The following is a 21,124-nucleotide window of genomic DNA, read 5'->3' on the forward strand; positions in this document are numbered from 1 at the left end:
ATCAGGGATGTTGGTTCTATGAGTGGTGGACAAAGGCCACCAATTAATTGAATGCATTAATGGTTCCTATTTCCTAGTCATCTCCTTATTGGTGGATTCTCTTTTAAGGTTTTCTTTTGAAGCCTCCATACCCTAAAGAATAAATTCTTTGCAGGTTCCAAGGTCCCTTCCAGTTGTATGTCAACACCCATAATCCTTATTATTGAATCCATATCCAGGAAGGCTCATAGGTCATACTAAAAGAAATGTTGTTAAAATGGACATACAAGAAATCAGCAAAGGTTCCCCCCCCCCCAAACTCCCAAACCCAACCCAAACCAATCCAAACCAACCTTAATTCTCTCCATAGTGATTAAAAGTTATGCAAAAAAGTATGCATGGAACCATGAGTTTTGTTATTATATATGTTATATGTTGGAATAGAAGTTGGCTTGAATCTTCAAGACTCGTTACAAAGTCGTTTTTCTTAAGATGAAATTCGTCCCTACTTCCAGATGCAAATAGGTTGCAGACAAATTGTCTCTCAAGATACAATGAAACCCAAACTTATTGATTATCTTGGCTACGTATTGCACAAACAAAGCCAAGATCGATGTCTGGAAGACTTTCGAGAAAAACAGAAAAGCCAGTAGCAAAGAAATCTGTTTCCTGCAGTAAAACAGATTCCCTGCAAAATCACCTTTGAGAATGAGAGAGGAGAAGAACGGTTTTTGGATCTCTACAAGTTTGAAATAACTTTGGGTATTAATAAGATATTTGGCACCAGTTCCCAATAGATGGATTCTTCCATCTTTGAATCTGGAGTGTTAGATCGTAACTGTACGATCTAAACCTTCCAAAAGTATAACAGTCATAACTGTATACATTGATCTTATCCAGATTCAAATTGGACCACTGGATCAAAAGGAACGGTCCAGATCAAATCTCGCTCGAAGCGATGCAAGTGTGCAAAGTGCTAAATGCGTGCGCCACTAACGCCTCTACACAGCCCACACCGCACGTGCACATACGCGCGTAGACGAAAGTCCTCGCACATACACCGTAGCATTCACCGTATTTATTAATTTAAACAATAAATAGTGCTTTATTAAATATACCCAATGAATCAACTTTACTTTTTTGATGTGGGACTATTCTCAATGCCATTATGTTGAAAAACCTCCGACATTATATGGGCTAGAGGGGTCTAGCTATATGCATTGATATTTCTAAAATCAAGTATAGCTTATTCCAAATATATGGTTTCCTAACTAGTAATTTTTAGTACCTAATCCATATTTATCACAAAGAACAATGAGCAACACCTCCAATATTTGTGTGTTGTGTATATCCACCATTCCACGGTCCTAAAAGTCGATTAATCTTTTGGGATTGATGTATGGTTTGTGTGATTACACTTTCATAAAAAAAAAATTTTTTAAAAAAAAACACCTCCTAAATTGACTATAAAATGGGTTTCTATAGAAATATCTACTAATATGGAAAATATGGATGTCCTGTTATCTATGATCTTATATGGTGAAATGCGGGTCTCTAAGCCCATCAAAAGAGAGAAAGAAAGAGAGAGTAAATTTTCCTATTGATGGCAATGCCGAAGGTGAAAATCCCTTAAGAATTTTGTGATTGTATTAGGCTGGGAAGCCCAATCTTTATATTTTATATTTTTATATTTTTTACTTTTTATATAACTGATCTTTTAGCCAAAAAAAACATACAAAATTTTTAAAATTCAAATTCTACATGGGACTGATTAGAACATCTACAATATCTAAAAAAACAGTCATATTGGGTGACCATGACCACCCAATCTATCTAGTCTTTCATATCATTGAAGGGAATGATTATTTGAGTGCCTAACTTTTTTTTAAGAGTTTCATGAAAAGGGTAAGAAGTATTAGAATATTGGAGGCGTGATAATAACCATTCTGATCATCATCTGATCTATATAATACAAAAGCCTAGATTTCCTCAATTTACATCATTTAATTTAAACCCTATATATATATATATATATATATCTAGTAATTGCCTCTAATAATTAGTTGGACTAATATTTAACTAGATAAACAATGGTGCTTCCAATAAACCTGTACTTAGGGCGAGGAAAAAAAAAAGAAAACGTTCTTTGTGGAGCGGGGCAGCCCACGCCCAAATACAATAGGGGAGGGGTGAAATGACTACCCCACCCCATGAAAGACGAAAATCCCACCCCTTAAAATGCCAGCATGCACTCTCAATGGCTGCCCGCATACGTGGCCCCTGTGTTCCCTAAAAAAAGAAATAACAAAGAAATTGAAAGAAATTGAAAGAAATTGAAATGGGTACTTAGGAGCAATCTTCCTTTAGAATCTTGGGGGAATCTATTGCTTTATTTTTTTAACCCCAAAATTTGGTGCATAAGAGAGACCCACATCTTAAAGTTTTGTTACAAGTACAAGTCCCCGTGTGTATTCAAATATTATAATGTAGAATTTTTTTATTTTTTTATTTTTGGTAAGATAATGTAGAATTGAGTGTATAGGAAGTTGTATCAATGGGCAGATAATAAATATAAAAAAAGATCGATCTTTTGTTTATAAATATATATAGGTGGGGTATAGGTATGAGGTGGAGGTGGGTGTAAAGCTCTCCACATGATGGGAGTATAGAAGCTTTCTTTATTTTGGAACTAAATATTATTATTATTATTATTTTTTGGGTGAATAAGGAAGTACCAAAATATTATACTATGAGGGTAACAGCGTTTTCCAAGGGATTGCAATCGTGTGGAGTAATGCATCAATGTTTTGCATGTGCCCTCAAAACAAATCTGCAGTGTATATTCTCTACACATCTTCACTTACTTCTGTCTTCTTTTTTATTAGTTTCATTATTCCATGTACATTAAATCAAACCTCACCAACAAAATATAAGCTACGACCGAGTTTTCTTTAAGCCATTGTGAATGAGAATCTATTCATCGCGTGGGGATTCAGATGCACAGATGAGGGTATTTTGGAAGACGTACTAAAACTTTATAGTGGTTTGTGAACGTTGAGATGGTGTGGTGAAGGAAAACTTTCTTCAATAAATTACAAATTTTCTTATTTTTCTTTAATAGATGAAATTAGAAATCCTCTTTTTATTCTAGTAGAATTAGAATGTGTTATCTTCAATCCTCATCATGGTTAAAGGAATCAAAATCAGATCGTCAATCCTGGTTGAGTTGGGTTGGAATTGGTCGATCCCAATTCTAATCCGATCGATTCATAATAGATCTCATATTTGGTGGTGGGGTTTCAAAATATGACGCAGTATGGAAATTCATTTATTACAATTTAATTGAGATATTTAATAATTATCAAAGACAGAAAATTTTCTTCATCTACGATTGATGTGACCATATGATTAGATTCTTGGATCATCAATCTTTACACTCCCACTCCTATCTACAAAATTGAAATTATATATTCTCCCATTTTGTAATCAAATGTTATCCATACCCATGGATGGTGAAAGAATTCGTCTTTCGTTGTGGTTAAAGGAAAACTTGGTCCATACATCATCAAGAGTGATAATAGTTCTCCTATTAAAATTGGAATTTTTTAGTAGAAGAACTCTAATTCGGTCAACACATTCGTCATTCATGCTTTTAACATTTATAGCTAATTCATAGTCACATCACCTCAAGTCTTAGGCCTATAAATATAGATAGATAGATAGATAATACTAAAATTAAGTAACTAATGACCTGTATGTGATGGTTCATTAATCCAGCAAATTAAACTAATTATTTGTAAATTTATCTGCAGCAAATTAAGCGAACCTAACAACAGAGAATTGGACGACCCATATTGTGAGCACCACCATTAACTATTCAACAAAGCTAGCTAATTAATGTTGTTAATTAATTAGTTATAGATAATACAAATCAACACTGATGTGTCCCCTTCCCTAGATTCAGCTGCTACAATTGTTATATAGAAGAAAACATACCATGAAGAAAGAAAGAAAGAAAGATTAATGGACCACTCTCCATCTCGTACTGTCCAATCTCTATATAAAATAAGAATACAGAGAAGGAAGGAAGGAAGGAGAAGCAATTGTGTTGTCCATGGATGACTACCCGTTTCACGCACGAACGGCAAATAAAAGATTTAGGAGGTAGAGATTAATTAGTGTCATTAATTACTACTATTCCGGAGTTCCATTAGACTCGATCAATGCTTCAATTTTTATATATAAATATATAATATATATAATAGTTAATTAGTTGTTTTCATAATATTTTTATTTTTATTATTATATTTTTGTTTTTTGGAGAGCAGTACTGATGAGAACGAGCAAATATTTATTTTTATAACCCAAAAGCCAAGAATTGAGGGGTTTGCAAAGTTTGACTAAGGAGAAAAATCAAAAATTGATTTGACTATAATTAGATTGTAGTTGTACAACAGCACTTGGATCTTCTTCATTTGTTCCTCCTTTTCATTTATGTTTTGAGCCTACAAACTTGACTTGAGTTCCAATATGATCTTAATTTACAAAATGATTCCTTTTTTTTTTCCCCCTTGGGTGAAGGGGAGGGGAGGTTAAGCTGTCAAAAAAATTTAGTCTAATCCAGTGATCTGATCTTTAAAAAGGCATCTAAAATATTGGTTGGACAAGTATTAAAGGTAAAGAAGCTAAGGAAGGCTAACCTATCTGGTTTAGGAGCTTTTGCACTTCCACACAGTCCATCAGGTGGAATAATTGATGAGTGCGTTCTTATGGAAGGGTAGAGATAATAATAAATTTCTCCATATTATCAATTAGGACTCTATGGGTAAACCGAAATCTAAGGGAGGGCTTGGTATTCGCCGGTTTGGTTTGGCCGGTTTGGGCAGCGCTTTGGTCCCCCCTCATCTCCCCCCCCCCCCATTTTCTTCTTGAGTGTTGTTGTATTCGTTGTGCTTTATTGAATAAATTTTCATTCTTCCAATAAAAAACAAAAAAAAAATTGTTATGTGAGGATCTCATTTACCCACGTATACCAAGGAATTAAATCAGTAGTAAGTATTATTTTTTTTTTTTTTAAATTTCCTTTTTTATTTGAAACTACTAACACCCCAGCACTTCTGTGTATTAGTCAAATTAATTAACTCTTTATTAGTCTCATAATCGTGATTCACGAGTGACAAAGAAATTTAAAAGTAGTTAAGACAGCACATCTGCATAAACGTGGGTCAACATGGTCTTGGGGGCCTTAATTTACCCATTAAGCAACCAAATCCCATTTACAACTTACAAATTACTGCCCAAATATTGTATGAATTTTTTTTTTTTTTGGGGTACATTATTATTATTGAGAAAAGTTTGTTTTATATAGATTGATGGAGTGAATAATAGTTTTCTTCTCTTGGTTTGGAGCAGTTGATGATAAGTTCTTGTAATTGGCTGAAGGGTTCATATGTCTGTTTAAGAAATGAAGACCGACCACATAAACTATGACCCTCCACCCCACTAATCATACATGAAACAGCTCAAAAAAAAAAAAAAAAAATAAAATGATTTGGTGCATGGCAACTAATTAGATTATGGCATTCATGGGTTCGAGTCTCTGGAAACAGACTCTTCGCAAAGCGAGGGGTAAGGCTGCGTACATTATGGTACTTTTCAAACCCCGCAATGGTGAGAGCCAAGTGCACTGGGTATGACCTTTTTTTCTCACCAATTATGGAAAATTATCACCTCGATCTGCCTGCCCGTCAATTTCCTCAAATCCCTCTAATAGAGGGAGGTGGACCCCACCCGGGCAGTGTGTTTGGGCAAGGGGTAAGATGGTAATTCCCGCACCCTATTAGATGGAATTGAGGAAATTGCGAGGCAAGTAAATTGAGGGGATAAAGATCCACCAATTATTCCCTTCATGTATTTTACACACACAAACATCTATTACCTTAATTAGTTTTACGCAAATAAAAAAACAAAAACTTTCCATCATCAACCTCTTTTAAAATTTAGATTTTGAAGCCCGAAAAGTGTGCATTAAGACTACTTTATATTTTAAGATAATGAAGCAATTTTCTGTCCGGGAGTGTGGTCTACGCCACCACTCTCATATATGTATCTCTTCCCTTCTCAAATAAGAGGGCAGAAATGTCTTTTTATATGGGGACTAGAGAAATAGACTCATGGGAGTGCTGGCGTAGACCACACTCCCGTACAGAGTTCTTTTTCCTTTAAGATAATAAGATTTTTTTTTTTTTAAGGTGGCATTTTATTAGTTCATGTGGTTTTGATACATCTGGCAGAGTAGGGTTTCCATTTCTTACTCCGAGATATGACAATCCCTGAGAACTAGCCGAGGAAATTTCTTGAAGTTATAAATCCAGTCTCCTATCTTAATTTCTTCTCTAGCTAATATTTTTTAAATAAACCTTTCTATATAAATGATTTAAAAATAAAGAAGCTACAATCAAGAGAATGGAAAATTTGAGGTGAGTTGACCATTTGGATTAATGCAGTAGTAGTAGTAGTCATGGAGTTGCAAATCTGAAATTGGGTCCTACCAGTGTTGATAAATTGAAGCTAATTAAGCAAGAGATATATAGAACAAGTGGGCTCCTGCATGTCTGCCACATGGGATTGCAGTTCAATGGTTAGACCATCCAAATGTTTTAGTTGAGAAGTACCCTTATTAGGTGTTCTTATGGTATGGGTTCCCTTAATTTTTTTAATGGAAAGACAGCTTAGTCTTTCACTTTCTTACTTAATATGAAACGACAATCACTTTCAAATTTTGGAAGAAGACCCAAATCTCTCATATTAAATATACAGAGTAAGGCAAAAGGGAAGAAATATATACTTTATGGAACTTCTCAAATTGAACCCCAAGAAATAAGGGAGAGTTAAAGAAGAGAATAAAATCTAACTATATATTTCTACATAAATCTTCACAATCTGATCCAGCTATGCAGTAATTACTTTGTGGAGACAAACAGCTTAAAAGGGGCATTTGAGATCTCTCTCTCTCATTTGCACTGACAGAAGACAGGGAAGAAGTTCTTGCTTTTGGTGCAGCTAGCAGCAGATTTCATTAGAGAGAGAGAGATAGAAGAGATGGGAAGCAGTTATTATGGAGAACCAAGCTTGGGAAATGGAAGAGCTGGTGGGTCTAATTCAAGGAAAGGAAAGAAGAGCAACAATTCAGATAAGCCAAAGCAACCACAGAGAGGACTTGGAGTTGCTCAGTTAGAGAAGATCAGATTACACAATCAAATGAGTTGCAACTATCTTCCTAATTCCCTTCACAATCCCTACCACACCACTCTCAACAACCAGGTCAAAAAAGATTCAATTTTCCCCTCTCCCCCCCCCCCCCCCCATGTTTTGATCAATCAAGGTTTGTTGTTGTTTCAGTATTTTATGGTTGTTTCCTGTTACCTTAAATGCAGCAGGAAGAGGAAGTGACAAGGTTGGGAAACACATATTCCTCAGTACCATCATCATCATCTTTCTCTTGTTATTCTTCATCATCAGCAGTACCTTTTGGCTTTCACCCAAACATCATGGTATGTCTTAAACAGAAAAAGCACAGGAAAGAAAGAGAATCTAAATCTTCTTAAGAGTTTGTTTCTGCATGAAATAATCTGTTATATATAGTTTCATGGAATCATCTTTTTTACCAATTTAATAGGTTACAGAGGGGTTGGTGGAATAAGTAGGATTGAAACTGTAGCTATTAGGAAGAATAGGGTTTGTATGGTTTTAATTAAAGCATAACATCTGGTTCTTTTGTTTGAAGATTCATCCTTTAGATAAGTTTCTTCTATTGAGAAAGAAAAATGGGCTTGTTTTAATTTCAATTATTTATCTCTTACTACTATCATTTTCTATTAATCAAGGCAGGTGTAAAAAAAAAAAAAACCCACTTCTTTCTGTTCTTCTTTAAATCAAAATTCTATTTTCTTGGTTTATATAAGTTTTTTACTGAGAGAGGTCTGATTCTGATCATTCTACATGGTAATTAACAGATGGGTATGGGGGAGATGGAAGCTACGGATTTCAGATATGGTGATTCACAGTCTAATATTACAACAAGGTACTTAAATATATATTTAGAAGAGCTGATCATATTGATTCATATATGGTCTCAAACAATATATAAATCTTCTGATCTTCATCTGCAAAACTCATTAATGTGACCAGATGGAACAACAACAGTGGTGGTATCTCAGAGACTCAATACTCCATGAACCCTACTGAGACTAGACACCTTCTGGGTCTAAATGTAAAGGTTGATCTGAGAATCCTTAATTGTTTTTTTTTTTATATTGTTGTAAACATGAAAAGATTTGTTTCTGATCTTGGTTTATGATCTTAACAGGATTCAGTGGAAAAGAAGAGAATTAGAAAAGACAGGTGTGATTCAATTGGGTCAAGCAGTCAGTATTCAGATTCATGTGATGTAGGGGAACTAGATCTAGAGCTCAAATTATAGCAAGTTCCCTCATATCATGATCTGCCATATTAATGTTCAATAAAAATGAAAAGGGTTTCAATGTATCCCAGTTTTTATGATGTTATCAATGGTGGACAGTTCAACATATATGGATGACCAGTTGTAGTTTTTAAAGACTGATCACTAGTTGTTGAGCAAGTCAGACAGAGAGAGACAGAGTTATTGATTTTTCAAATTTCAAAAGTACTGGATGGAAGAGGGCTTTTGTGATGAAATGTAAGATGTTCTTCTGTTCATAATACATGAATGTCTCATGTTGATTGAGACATATCCATGAATTAATGTAAAAGATTTGATGGTGATGAGAGTGGTTAATGAGATCAAAGAAAGCAAAGCTTTTTTCTTCTTTTTTTTTTTAAAATTTTCTTCATGTACCTTTTCAAAAGCTTAATTTGCAGAAAAACAAGTCTCTTATTATATATATTCACAAATCAAACTTCTCTGGCTCAATAGTCGATACTGTTCCCTTCTAATTAAATAGGAAAGTGGGAATTAAACAAAACAGAAATACAAAATAGGGGGGACAAAGGAACTGAGAATAGAAGTGTGAAAAGTAGAATTTAAAGCATTGTATCTGCAGGAGACAAAAGGGTGCAAGTAATCTTGATCGAATATTCATCACCTAATCATCATTTGTGTTTCTACTTTCTGTAGAAGTGGATTCCAGTCTGCATTTATGTCAGGCTAGCTTCTCATCAGCACTTAAAGTCGATGGTGACATTCTTGGCTAGCTAATAAAGAGATTGAGGTACATTACTATAACCATTTGTTAACATGCATTTGCTTCAGCATTTGACATTGCAATTGTGTAATGTCACTGCTACCCATATGTAGTAATGTGTCTTTAATTTCTCATGTAACATGTTTGTGTTTATGTCTGGTCCATATATGCAACAAAAACACAAAACATAAGTTTGAGCTAGAGGTAGGCATTTTTAGAATAGATTCTGGATCTTAGAACTCATTCTGAAACTCGATTCTTCTTTATTTTTTTCGTTTTAGAATGCAATATGTTCTAAACCCAAAACCCATTCTGAGAATGTAAATAAAACACAGCCTAAGAGAGTAGTGTTGGGAGTATGATGTCTCTTGTATTCTGTCGCTAGGTTTGTTACGTGGGCTGATTCTGAAGAGTAGTTAAAAGGCTGATTCTTCACTACATATGTGCTTATGTGGGTTTCACTATAAATTTGTAGCGAGGGTCAATTCTCAATAATCTGAGAGAGGTGTGAGGACAAGCGGATGTAATCCTATTATTCACCAGTGTTAATGAAGTAGATTGATATGGTTGGTGAAGTCATCTCACTTGTAGCAGAAATGTTCCTACTACAAGGCTAGCAGCGAAGGAAATGGAATAATTCACTTCCCTTTTGGGTTCATAAATACCTTCCTAGGTTTTAATATTTTAGAAAATACTCCTTAAGATTCCAATTCTTTGGCTGCCAGCCATGTAGGAGGAACATTCTTGCTACTAGTGTAGCAGCAAAATTTTGTCCATTAATGTAAGCAATCTTATCGAACCATGTTAATCCTTGCATTGTATGCTTTGCAATTTCCATTCTTTTTTGTGCATCGTTTATAGGTTTTTCGGCTCTACAAGTAGACATCCTAAGATGATAATAAAAATTTGGAATGTCTCTTATTTCTTCCAAATGTGATTAGTGAAAATTTTCTTGAGCATTTGATTTGAAACTAATGACTTCACCAACTATACCCCCATTCTCTAACCCCAACCCCAACCCCAACCCCACAAAGAACCATATATTGATCTTTATAAACCCAATATAATGGAGATTCTTGTTATTATGTACTATGGTGTCATATAGTTATTCAGTGACCACAGATATGAAACAATCAGGATTCTTCTGTAGGTCTGAACTCTTCATGAAAGGTACCTATTTAGAGTGGCTAGCTAGTTTGCTTAATTAGTGTATCAAGCTGATCTACGAAAGTGATCATGAAGTTGGTTTATTATTGGTTTGGTGCTACAATGATTTTGAAAATTAATTATTACTAGGTGATTCAGTTTTAGATTTTTAGGCTGCGTTTGGCATGCATTCCAAGTCAATTTCACATTCTCATGTGATAAAAATAATTATTTGTATCACCCGAGAATGTGAAATCAACCTAGATGCATGCATTTAATTTCATCTTTCCACAAGTCCTAGCTAAAACTGTGGATTCTCTTTTGGTGGGTAATACTAAAAGTTTGATTACAGATAAAAAGAACATTATTATTTGATGTCTTTGTCCTTTCAAAATTAAAAAAAGATTTTATTCGATCGGATCACAAATCCTATTGAAGATCGATGTCTTGGTATCATATGGGTAGCTTTCCAACAACCATATATTATCGGCTAGCTAGGCTCTACTAATTGTGACTTAATTGTCCAATATTCTTACTGTGAGTTCTTGAGTGCTAGTCTGGAAAGTTAGTGGCACCCCACTCTTAATTAATACTCGATCTTGTAATTAATTACTTAATTATGCCTGAAAGAATACTCTCTAGCTAATTCCTTTCTGCTGGGACCTGCTCATTGATATGTCTTGTTCTCCATGGGAAGCTTAATTGCCTTTTTTGTTCATCACCAATTAATTGGGAGCTCATGATTCTGCTTAGAAATCTTTCAACAATTCTCTCTCTCTCTCTCTCTCTCTCTCTCTCTCAAACAATAGAAAATTATCTCCTCTAGTTCCCTGCCCGGCCCAGTTCCCTAGTGCCTCTAATAAAAGGGGTGGACCCCACTCAGGCAGAGTGTTCGGACAAGGGTAGGATGGTCATTGCACCCCCAGCTTGTTAGGGGCACTGGGGAATTGGGCCGGCCAGCAGGGACTGGAGAGGATAAAGATCCGAAACGACATCGATCACATCCACCTTATGGTCTGTCTGAATGCGTCAATTGGATACTAAGCATGAAATCCACGTAAAAATAAATAACTTTTTTACTAACATGTGATACATGTAGAAAACGAGCCTATAATGATGTAGAAAAGAATGGAAATCACTAGCGATAATCATACAATCAAACACAAGAATTTATGTGGTTCGACAAAATTGCTTATATTCATGGTGAGATAAGATTTGCTTGACTATAAATGAAGAATAGGATTACAGTTGTTCATTCTCACATCTCTCTCGAATTGCATTACAAGGAAAGAACTCTCCTTACAAATTTAAGGCATACCTAGTGTACAAGGCTCCCACCATTGCGGAGTATGGGACTCTGTGAGGATTATATTATGCGGCCTTACCCTTATTTCTACAGAAAAATTGTTTTCAGACTCAAACCCGTGACCACTTGATCACAATGGAACAACCTTAACATTGCACCAAGGCCTGCTCTCTTGGCTATAGCCTTTATGACTGCAATTGCTTTGCCCTTCAATCCTCAGCTGACCCTCTCCCAACAAGAGTAGCATGAGGATCCAATATCAGATTCTTTGATTAGTCTATCAAAATTCTAGCTTTTATATATTTTCTCCCCTACATACTCTTATGCATTCGACTAAATTTCCATGAAGATTGGACTGCGCATCACAGGAAGAAAAAAGTTATTCCAGGATGGCATACAGCCTAAGGCCCTAAGCCTAGCATGATCAAGAAAGGAAATTAAGATAGGAACTCACATTGATTTCCTTTGCTTATTATCATGGATTTATAAATTTACTAATTCAATTTCTCAAAATATCTTATTATCATGGATTTATAAATTTACTAATTCAATTTCTCAAAATATCGGTGACACAATTTTTTTTCTCCTAACGACATTAAATACTGTCATTTCACGTATGTACTTAAAAAATGTGCATGCATGACAATATCAATTTTTAATAATGACATATTATAAGTCCAAATTGTTTTAGAGAACCCTCCTATACCTATAGAGGTGTAATTTAGATAGTCCCTTTTTTTTTTAATTAGTCAACTTCTCGATCATTCCCTATCACCCTCTTCTTAAAGGATCAGGTTTTCATAATGGAATTTTGTCTTCCTCGTTGCTGAAAAAAAAATGACCTAATTTTCTGAAATATCATTGTATTTTCAAAGGAAAAAAAATGCCTTTGGCCAGACACAACCCCCTGAAATGATCACCCCACTCTCTACAAAATGAACAAAGCCCCCTGGTCGATGCCCCTGCACATCCCCTCATTGGTCCCCATACTGGTTCAAGGACCAAGCGATTGGACAACGTTCTTCTTCCCATTTTCAAATTTTCATATAAGTGCAATATTCTTTGCCTGGGAGCACACGGGGGCACAGGCTGTGCCCAGACACATGCATGGGATGGGATGGGCACGTCATTTCAGTCATTTCACCCACCCCATGTGTCTAACGCATTTTGTCCCCCCCATGGAGAGAGACCATTTTCCCTTTCATGTACATACTAAGAGGCACAAGTCCCTAGGCAGGGTAGTTTGAGAAGGAATCCATGGATGGGGGCGCATGGATCTGCCATATGGCATGTCAGATTAGGCTAAAGAAGTTATGTCAATAGGCATGGATCAAATTTCAAGCTTAAATGGAGCTGGCCTCATGGGAGTACAAAGCAGTGAACAAATTTTGGACTACCGAAGGGATGCTAGGGACCATGAGGGGCTATACAAACATACATGGAAGGGTATATAATTGAGTTGAGTTTGAAATTTCACACTTGAGCTTTTCATATATTCCCTAAATATCCAATGGCTGGAGTTGTCGCATCAATTTTCCATGTTGCAAAATTGATAGTGACCGTCTGGAAAAAAAAATCTAGACGCGCTCATGTAGGAAAACTTTTGCCTACATTAAGCCTTCAACATATGGTCAACATTACTAAATAGTAAATACTAATAGGTGATTTGGGTTTGCCTCATACTAGTGGTGTCAACCACTTGGGCCAAATCTATGCCCCTCAATTTAAGGCCCACACTACTACTGTCCATTTAGTTAATCAGACCTCAAAGGCCAGGACATGGACACACTTCTATTTGGTCAGTCAATTGCTGATCCATAATCGGGCTCTTAATAATCAGACTAATTGGGCCTTTAAACGGGTTAATTGCCTGAGTGGGTTATAAATGTACCTTAAATGGGCTATAAACAGCCAGTTAACAATGCCAGTCAGTCTCGATAGGGTGCCTATCGGGCTACAACTACCAATTAGTAATTTGGCTAAGCCCAGGTCGGCACTGGCCCGTTTACAAACTGATCAGTCCGGTGTTGGGCTTTAACCGGTCAGGCCTACTGATGCGGACCGGACCGAATCGTTCTAAAATTGACTTACTATCCCCATTAGTCCATTACCATATTCCTCTCACATGCTTGTTAATAATCAGTCAATGCTCTCACGAAAAGCTTTTCATAACCACAAGCTACAATACCTTATAGAATGGTACACAAAATTGCTTCCAAAATTAATTTGGATCCTTTGGGTTTTTATGATGGAATCTCCTAATTAAGGTTTATCATGAAATAAACCACAGTAATATGGTTTAATTACCAGTTAAAAGCCATAATGAAGCTAGCTACCTGCAAACGTTTTCCATAATCCTCCTAATTGGACAACTACGATCCTCATGGTGTTTTCATGGAATTAAGTAACGGTATTGAATCGACCGATACCAATATCTGGCCTATATCGATACTTGATCAATCCTGCATTGGTGGAACAGTTCTTATTAAAGGTAAAATCTGTCCAATAAACAAAAATTTTGTTGAACTTGAGGGTAAAACCATCCTATAAGGCCTGATATGGCTGATACGTATCAATATCGATATCGATGGATATGGATCTAGATACTGATATTAATAACTATGATGGTTTTAGATAAAGGGATTGAAAGGACAAACGCTAAATAATTAAAGGTGAAAGTTTTTTTGTTACGAGATCTCTTCATCCAGGGTGATTTGATGATTTGAGTGGACTCTTAAAACAATAAGGGGGTTAGACCCGTACTTGAAAAGATTCTCTCTTCATCATAGGTGATGGACAACGGTCCACAAGTCAAGTAAAGATTCTCTATATGAAAAGAAATCAAATTCTAGCCTTTCCAAATTGATTAATAATGGAATGCTGTCTTGTTTTGCCCACCAATCAACCTTGGCCCTATTTCTTAAATGGGTTGGGCTCAGGCATCTGTCTTAGAGTAATAGGCCGTATAATAAGCCCAACATTAATCTCACCCAAACTTGTGCAATAAACTGTTTTTTTTTTTGGTAAAAACTTGTGCAATGAACTGTTTTTTTGCTACTGAATCATCATTCAACTATGTAGAGTATGGACTGGGGAACCAATTGGGTGATATATATTCCTTGTGTCTGGGCCAGCAAAGTCCATTATTAAGGACCTGGAACCGTACACAAAAACCAGACCAGCCTGACCTGGCCCCTAATTAAGTTCCAGTTCCGGTTGCTAGTTTGGCTGTATTCTTGGAAGCCTTGACGCATGTTTTGTCTTATAAGGAAATAGATTAGCTTATGTGGTCACTCTCGTCAATTTGGCTCTCCTCCAGTTGTGGCGGGAGCTGGAGGGTCCAGCACTACTCCAGTCCAACAAAACAAGGGGGGTTTTGGTCACTTCACAGGTGAGACTCAAGTGGACCCCCTTGTTTTTGCTAGACTAGACCCTCCAACTCCCGCCACGGCTGGATGATAGCCAGACTCTCGTGGGCATGGGGTTCTGGGATAAAGCCCACAAGCAGAGAGCTCACTTTGTAACCATATTTCTCATCCATGGGCAGTGAAGATATTTTCACTTGACCATATACACACAGGCAGCTTCTTGCAGAACCGCATATATCTTCAACAATTATATCTTCACGACAATTTAACTTCCAAGTTCCTCAAGCCGGATGATATATGTTGATAATAATGGCTACCACTGAGGTAGTTGAAGTTGGGTTTTAAGAATGAGAACCTATACCAAATGACATCTTTGGCATTCCAGAATGTGTTCTCAACCTAGAATGCTGCATTCTGAGAATGCATACCAAATGCAGCCTAAGTTTGCAGTTCTAGCACCGACAACCAACGTGTTTTCTCCACTTGGTCGTATTATTATTATTATTATTATTCACGTTGACCGGGTAAACCTCATCCCCACCGCAACCCACAATTTATATTCCAAATGTAACCCTATGATAAGTTGAGACTGGTTGACATTAATTATTCCTCTAAAAAGACAATTTTTAATTGAGAGTACTAAAAATCTTTCGTTCTCTTCATCAAGGACTCATTGATTTATTTTTTTTCTAAAAAATAAAAAAAAATAAAAAAATAAAAAAAAGAAGAAAAAAAAAGAAGAGAGAATTCACTTAAACAATATATATCATTGTGCACAAAATCAGGATATGAACCTAATCACAAATTAAACAATATAAAACCATTTAGAGTCATGCTCGATCGATATCATGAGTCTCACATAGGCGATTTTCCTCCCACGTAATCCTCCATGTTAACATTTTCAAACCAGGACACTACTCATCATGGGATTATGTATCTAATTCTTGGAACACCAACACCTACCTGGGTTTTTTTTTTTTTTTTTTAAATAACCAAATCAACACATACAAAATAATTTCCAAATCCCCTTTGAAATTGAATAATGCCGCCCTTGTTTTTTTCTGCCTTTCTTTTTTTCTTTCTGTAGCTTCTTTTGTAACTATATATTGCCGTTCACGTCTTCATTAACGATGACTTGGTCACCTACCCACAAGTAGTCAACTCCATTTTTCTTCTTCTTCTTTTCTCTCTCTCTCTCTCTCTTTCTCTATGAGGTGAGAAGTGAGGGTGTTGTCCTTGTCCCTTGCACCGCGTGCCAGCTTGCCTAGACGATCGAGAAACGCCCTTCTCTTCTCGATCATCTGTGTGCTGTGCTGTGCTGTGCCATGGCTGTACCAATGTCTATTCTCTTCATTAATCTGTGCATTAGCACAAGACAACCTTAACTTGACCATGCTTAATTACCCATCTCATTAATTTATGGGCTTTGGTCTAAAACTGCAAAGAAATTCTCAACACCAACTTCTTGTGATCACATTGGTATAGAATTTTTCTGATCAATTGTCCAATGAGTGGCTCACAGTTTATGGAGAAGGACAAGTACAAAAGTTGACCTTAAGAGGGCCACCAATCCTTATTTATATAATTAATAACACCCCCCCCCCCCCCCTTGATCAAAGGAAACATACTAAGAAATTAAGACTACCTACCACCTCATGGATATTCATCAAATCGATCTGCAGGCCTGTGTTGGTTATGAAATAAATTAAACTAAAATAAATGATTAAATAATTGATTAGAGGTTATTCTCTTTCTCAATGTATGCTATATATATATATAAAGTTGTCAAACCATCTTCATATGCATCACAATTTCAGTTCTATTTATCTATCTTCATAGGAGGTAGCTAGGTAGCTAGCAATATATTGTCCCTATAGCTTACAAAGAAGAGAGAATGGCCAACTTTGGAGTTCTCTGCTTCCTTGCACTTGTTATCTCTCTGATTGCACTGAATCAAAATGTTGTAGAAGCCACATTTCCAGAGAATGTCTACTTTACCTGGGGAGCTGATCAAGCCAAAATTTATGGTAATGGTGATGATCTTGAGCTTCTTCTAACCAATTATTCAGGTATATCTTATTCCTCGATCTATCATCATATATAATAACCATATATAGCAAGCAATGTCTTAATAATCCCTTATTAAAAGGCACCTTCTCTCCTACGTACCCTGCTAACTTATTAATGCCTTCTCTTGGTTTGATTGTGTCAGGGTCTGGAATTCAATCTGATCATGCATATCTCTTTGGCAGTATTGAAATGCTAATCAAATTAGTACCTGGGAATTCTGCTGGCACTGTTACAGCCTACTATGTAATTAATTCATTTCCCATTTTACCAAATGCAAACCAATAAAGTTTTACATTAAAATTAATTTGACTAATTAATTAAGTTCCAATCTAAATTAATTTTGTGTTGCAGTTGTCTTCCACTGGTGACAAGCATGATGAGATAGACTTTGAGTTCTTGGGCAATCAATCAGGACAACCTTACACTGTCCACACAAATGTCTTTGCTCAAGGTCTTGGAGGCAAAGAACAACAATTTAAACTCTGGTTTGACCCAACTGCTGATTACCACAACTACACCATTCACTGGAACCCAAGCGAAATTGTGTAAGTTCACAGTTCACACACTCTAGCTAAAACCTCGATCTCCTCCAAACTGTTTGTTTCACTGCTTCAATGTTAATTTGCTGTTGTTGTTATTGTTTCAGATGGTTTATTGATGATATTCCAATCCGAGCCTTTCGGAACTATGAGAGTCAGGGCATTGCATACCCAAACAAGCAAGGGATGTGGCTTTATTCCAGCTTATGGAATGCTGATAACTGGTGCACACAAGGTGGGCGTGTGAAGATTGATTGGAGCTGTGCACCATTCGTAGCAGGATTTAGAAATTTTAGGCCAAGGGCTTGTCAATGGTATGGAACAGATAGCATATACCAATGTTCTGCCACTACCTCTTACAACTGGTGGACATTCCCTGAGTATACCCAGTTAAGCAAAAGTCAAGTTGGTCAGATGAATTGGGTTAGAGACAACTACATGATCTATAACTACTGCACCGATTATCAAAGATTCAACTGGAATATGCCCCCTGAATGCAATTTAGGGCAATATTAGAAGCAAGCCCAAAAATGAATTCTCTATTGTTTGTATCATTTCTATGTACTAATGAGGAATAAACAATTCTCTACTGGCTAGCCATATCTTCCCAACTTTGTAGATTAGTAAAATTTTTGCGACCCTGCATTCTTGTGTTATCTTCCCCTTCTTTAGATTGTTTTGTTATCTTTTGGTAGGGATCTGTCCCTTGGTTAGCCTTCATGGCTTTTGAGTTGTATCTCTTTTTCTTTCTTTAATATATTTTTATTCAGTAAAAGAAAAAAGGTCCATCAGTAGAGTTTCTGATGAAAGGAATGATTTTTCTAAGAAATTGAAACCGAAAGAGAAGGATAGCGGAATTTACCTCCTCATAGGATTGACAATTCCGCCATGTTGTCTAATGTGCCTTCGGCACCTATCAGTATCAATTTTAGAGAGAGTCTTATGGATTTTTTCTGTCTCTCGAGGATTAAAAAAATGATTGTGAAATTTTGTCAAGATTGATGGATTCAAGCACACACTTCTCTTCTACCACAATGTTGTAACTTTCATTCCTTCCATCATGAAAATGGGGTTTACAACTCTCATTCTCACTTAATATGGGGATTACGATTATCACTTAATCTCACTTAATATAGGATTATAATTCCCATTTATTATATGTTCGTTATTGAACTCTTATTACAACGTAAAGAGAGTTATGCTGATGTGACGTACAGTTTGGGCCACATCAGAAAATATTCTCCAACTTGACCCTCATTGCCACATGCCACATGCCAAGAAAATTGCCCTTGCGATGCAAACTTTAATATAAGGTCATATTTGTCATTTACCATTTTGCATGTCTCATCTCATTTCCAATCCCCTCTTTTTTTTTTGTTCTAGATCCATGTAACCGACCCCATTAAGTTGGGAAAAGGTTGTGTTTATTGTTGTTGAATCATGACGGTACAAATCCAAATATGTAGATCACTCTCTTCCAAGTATTGCAATGAGCTATCATTTTTAGAATGAATTGAACCATTTATATTGTTATTTATTCTTAACTTACAGAATCGACCTCATGGTTAATTCTGCATCCAAACTCTATTGTTTTTTGTCCGTATATTCCCACTTGAATGAAAATATTTTAAAGCATACATTCAATGAGAACTAAGGCTTATCTCAACTTGCCAGTGAGATAAAGTTGTAACTTGCAGTAGTCTGTAACTTCAATAATCAGTTTTGTATACTTAAAACTTTATGCTTAAATAACCAATCTTGATATTCACCGATAATTAAGGCTACCTACAGCCTACCTATGGGCTAAAATTGCAATTCATAAAAATCTGTAACTTCATCAATAATAGTAGAATGTGTAGACAGAAGAAATTTGCAGCTGTGAGCCATAAGAATTCTCATGTCTGCATGTTTATCATTCTATCTTATTCTGACTTATATGCATGAAAGTAGCTTATTCTTTGTGGAGACGGTATCCATTACCATGCATTAGTTGCAAAAAAAATTGATTCATCATCAAGAATCAATTTATTCTTTAGGATATTGTGACAAATTCTAAATCCCTTTAGTGGCAATCTTGTAATCATCAAGAACCTAGAAAATGTAGTTAAGTGTTCCATATGTGATATATGGGTTCAATCGATTCAAAATCTGTGGCGATGGCAACCCCTCTTTACCCGATGTCCCACTTCAAGCTCCCAATTGGTCTTCTAGATGATATTCACAAGGCTGAGTGTAGATTTCTTTGGGGCCAAAAGCAGGATGAAAGGAAGATTCATTGGGTGGGCTAGGACTGCTTGTGTCTTTCTCAACTTGATGGTAGTTTGGGGCTGAAGGTCCTAAACACCCAAAACCTTGTCTTACTTGCAAAGTTGGGGTGGCAGCTTCTTACTAATAGAAGCTCTCTTTGGGCTAGACTTTTTGCCAGTATGTACTTTCCAAATGGTAACTTCTTATAAGCACCAGTGGGGGATAAATCCTCCTGGGCTTGGAGAGGTATTGTTAAGGGTCAGAGTCTTCTGCAGGAAGGGCTACTATGCGTTGTTGGAATGGTACCTCTATTCGGATTTGGAAGGATCCTTGGATCCCGAAGTTGTAAGGATATAGGCTTCACTCTCCTAGACCGCCAAACTGCTCGCTTATGTGGGTGTCAGATCTAATCTATCCAAGAGGTGCGTGGGATGCTTTGAAGCTTCATAGTTTTGTTTTCTCGGGGGGAGGCCAAAGCAATACTCATGATACCCCTTTGCTCTACTAGATCCCAGGACCAGCTTGTAGGGGGCCATAACTCTAAAGGGGTGTTCTCTGTCAATTCTGCGTACTGGTTGGGGACTTCTTTGTCTCCTCCTTCGTCCCGTTCGATTGCAAAGCTGTTGTTGTTCCAAAAGATGTTTGGAAGATTATTTGGAACTCTAAGGTTCCTCCGAAGGTGCAATCCTTTCTTTGGAAAGCTTGCTTGGGTGCTTTAGGTATGATGGTCAACTTAAAGTAAAAGTGCATAATTCTGAATGATATTTGCCCAGGGTGTAGACAAGGTCCTGAATCGGTGGAACATGCACTCCTCTATTGTCCCTTGGCTCAACAGGCATGGTTCACATCTCGGGTTTCGATGAGATCAAGTATTGACCGAAATTTCCCTTTCTATGCTTGGATATCTAAGTGGGGAAGAATATATGGAACTACTAAGAAGGAGCCGCAGAAAATCTTCACTACTCATGCTGTTATTGTTTGGGAAATCTAGAAACTGAGAAATGATAAGTGTTTTCAAGACTACTATTCCTCCTTTCAGAGCTTGGCTTGATCGTGTCGTCAGGAATGTGGATGAAGCTCTTTCCATGATTCTGGACTCCGTTTCATCCAACGAGCCTGTGCAATAGCCTCTCACCCCCTTGTCGTCTCTTGATGGCCCTCCTGATGACTCTTACCTTATCTTCACAAATGCAGCAATTTCCTCCCACCCCAAAGCTTTGGGGATAGCTTGTCTCATTTTGGATC

At 36.6% G+C, this 21,124-nt stretch overlaps 2 protein-coding genes across 2 annotated transcripts; both read left to right on the forward strand.

Annotated features, from left to right (window-relative positions):
- Positions 1 to 7,014: 7,014 nt before the first annotated feature.
- LOC122656626 (protein SPEAR3-like) lies at positions 7,015 to 8,616 on the forward strand. Its single transcript, XM_043851233.1, has 5 exons — positions 7,015 to 7,296; positions 7,416 to 7,532; positions 7,995 to 8,062; positions 8,170 to 8,257; positions 8,348 to 8,616. The coding sequence occupies exons 1-5, from the start codon at positions 7,081 to 7,083 to the stop codon at positions 8,459 to 8,461; spliced, it is 603 nt and encodes a 200-aa protein (XP_043707168.1). The 5' UTR covers positions 7,015 to 7,080; the 3' UTR covers positions 8,462 to 8,616.
- An 8,301-nt stretch (positions 8,617 to 16,917) lies between these two features.
- On the forward strand, positions 16,918 to 18,156 carry LOC122654895 (probable xyloglucan endotransglucosylase/hydrolase protein 26). The gene is made up of 4 exons (XM_043849158.1): positions 16,918 to 17,092; positions 17,236 to 17,336; positions 17,445 to 17,638; positions 17,740 to 18,156. The coding sequence occupies exons 1-4, from the start codon at positions 16,918 to 16,920 to the stop codon at positions 18,146 to 18,148; spliced, it is 879 nt and encodes a 292-aa protein (XP_043705093.1). The 3' UTR covers positions 18,149 to 18,156.
- Positions 18,157 to 21,124: the final 2,968 nt, after the last annotated feature.

This window comes from Telopea speciosissima, chromosome 3 (genome assembly GCF_018873765.1).
Source record: "Telopea speciosissima isolate NSW1024214 ecotype Mountain lineage chromosome 3, Tspe_v1, whole genome shotgun sequence".
Taxonomy (NCBI): domain Eukaryota; kingdom Viridiplantae; phylum Streptophyta; class Magnoliopsida; order Proteales; family Proteaceae; genus Telopea; species Telopea speciosissima.